General features: G+C 56.7%; 1 protein-coding gene across 1 annotated transcript in view; it reads left to right on the top strand.

The window, feature by feature from the left end:
* The window catches only part of LOC104910871 (homeobox protein HMX2-like), a 5455-nt gene extending 4232 nt beyond the window's left edge, over positions 1–1223 (top strand). Inside the window, exon 2 of the mRNA XM_010710519.2 lies at positions 10–1223. Coding sequence (XP_010708821.1) covers positions 10–474 — 465 coding nt within the window. The 3' untranslated portion in view covers positions 475–1223. The remainder of the gene's footprint in view (positions 1–9) is intronic.
* The last annotated feature ends 201 nt before the right edge of the window (positions 1224–1424 follow it).

Genomic DNA, 1424 nt, shown 5'->3' with positions numbered 1-1424 from the left:
TGCCGGCAGCCGTCGCCGCGGGATTCTGGGGGCTGCAGCAGGGAGAGCGGCAGGTGTTCAGCGGCGGGAGGCAAGAAGAAGACACGGACCATCTTCTCCAAGAGCCAGGTCTTTCAGCTGGAGTCCACCTTCGACGTGAAGCGCTACCTAAGCAGCGCCGAACGAGCCGGCCTGGCCGCCGCGCTGCACCTCACCGAGACGCAGGTGAAGATCTGGTTCCAGAACCGTCGCAACAAGCTCAAGAGACAGCTGTCGGCCGAGCCCGAGGGTCCGGGCCAAGCGGAACCCTCAGGAGAGCCCCCGCCGCCTCCCACCGCCTCTTTCTCCTTCCCGGCCCTATACAAGGACAGCGCCCTGCTCAGCCGCTGCCTGCTGCCGCTCCCCTTCCCTCTGTTCTATCCGGGCAGCGCCGTCCCCTACCTCTGCCTTCCCGGCCCAGTTAAGCACTTCAGCCTGCTGGAGGGGGACGTATAGCGTCTCCCCCTGGCCCCCGCCCTGCCTATTGACGGGGGCCGATGTTCCCTGTGGCCCCGCCGTGTCACCGTCCGCTTTCGCCCCGACCCGCGGCAGTCGCTCCCAGGCCCGGGGTCCCTCACACGCCGTGTGCCGCGGTGTCAGATCTTCAACGAGCGCTGCCCTCTGCTCGAGACGGAGAAGAACGGAGCTGCCAAAGAAACCGGGATGTGCTGTGTCTCCCTTCCTTCCGCAGCCCCTCCGTGGCCGCGGTTTAGGAAAGACGATATTCTGCTTCAGCCCACGGGAATGGTGTCATCGCGGCTGCCCCCGCACCGTGCCTCCACCTGAGAGCGTTGGTTACAGCCCCATCCACTCCGTACTCTCCTCTATCTCACATTCTCCGCCTTTAGTACCCCCCCCCTCCCGAATAATATTTCCCCATCTCTGACACTATCAAAATGCAGACAACTCTCTGAATCTCTATAGCTTCTCTGAATTTTGAATTTTCGAACCAAACAAGTCCTCTGTCACGCTTTGTGCTAACCGGTTCCCAAATCAGGGCCCGTCTGATGTTTTGCACACAAGTTACTCATGCTCCTTATGCTAACCCCGCCCCCGATAGCTCAGAGGATTATTTTATCTGCTGCCCTACTGTACCGAAGTGGTTTTTTTTAACCCCCCCTTAAAATTTCCAACCGCATTTGTCTTCTTTTGGTTTCCGAGTTCAAACGCTTTATATTACGAATTGGGAAATAAAGCTTTTCTATCAGAAACCCGAGCTTCATGCCTGTTCCGTACAGCCGCTCCTGGGCAGTGTCCAAAGAAAGATGTTTCCTAGACTGCATCGACCAGTTTTTGTTTTAAAAATGAAGGTTAAACGTGCAATTGTGATACGGCAAAAATCAGGAGCGCGTGCTAAAATGGGTAACTTGCTGAGTTTCCCAGAGGGGAAAAAATATAAAAAATTA

This window comes from Meleagris gallopavo, chromosome 4, assembly GCF_000146605.3.
Source record: "Meleagris gallopavo isolate NT-WF06-2002-E0010 breed Aviagen turkey brand Nicholas breeding stock chromosome 4, Turkey_5.1, whole genome shotgun sequence".
NCBI classification, from domain to species: Eukaryota; Metazoa; Chordata; class Aves; order Galliformes; family Phasianidae; genus Meleagris; species Meleagris gallopavo.
Note: the sequence above shows the minus strand (reverse complement) of the source record. Positions and strands in the feature narration are given on the sequence as shown.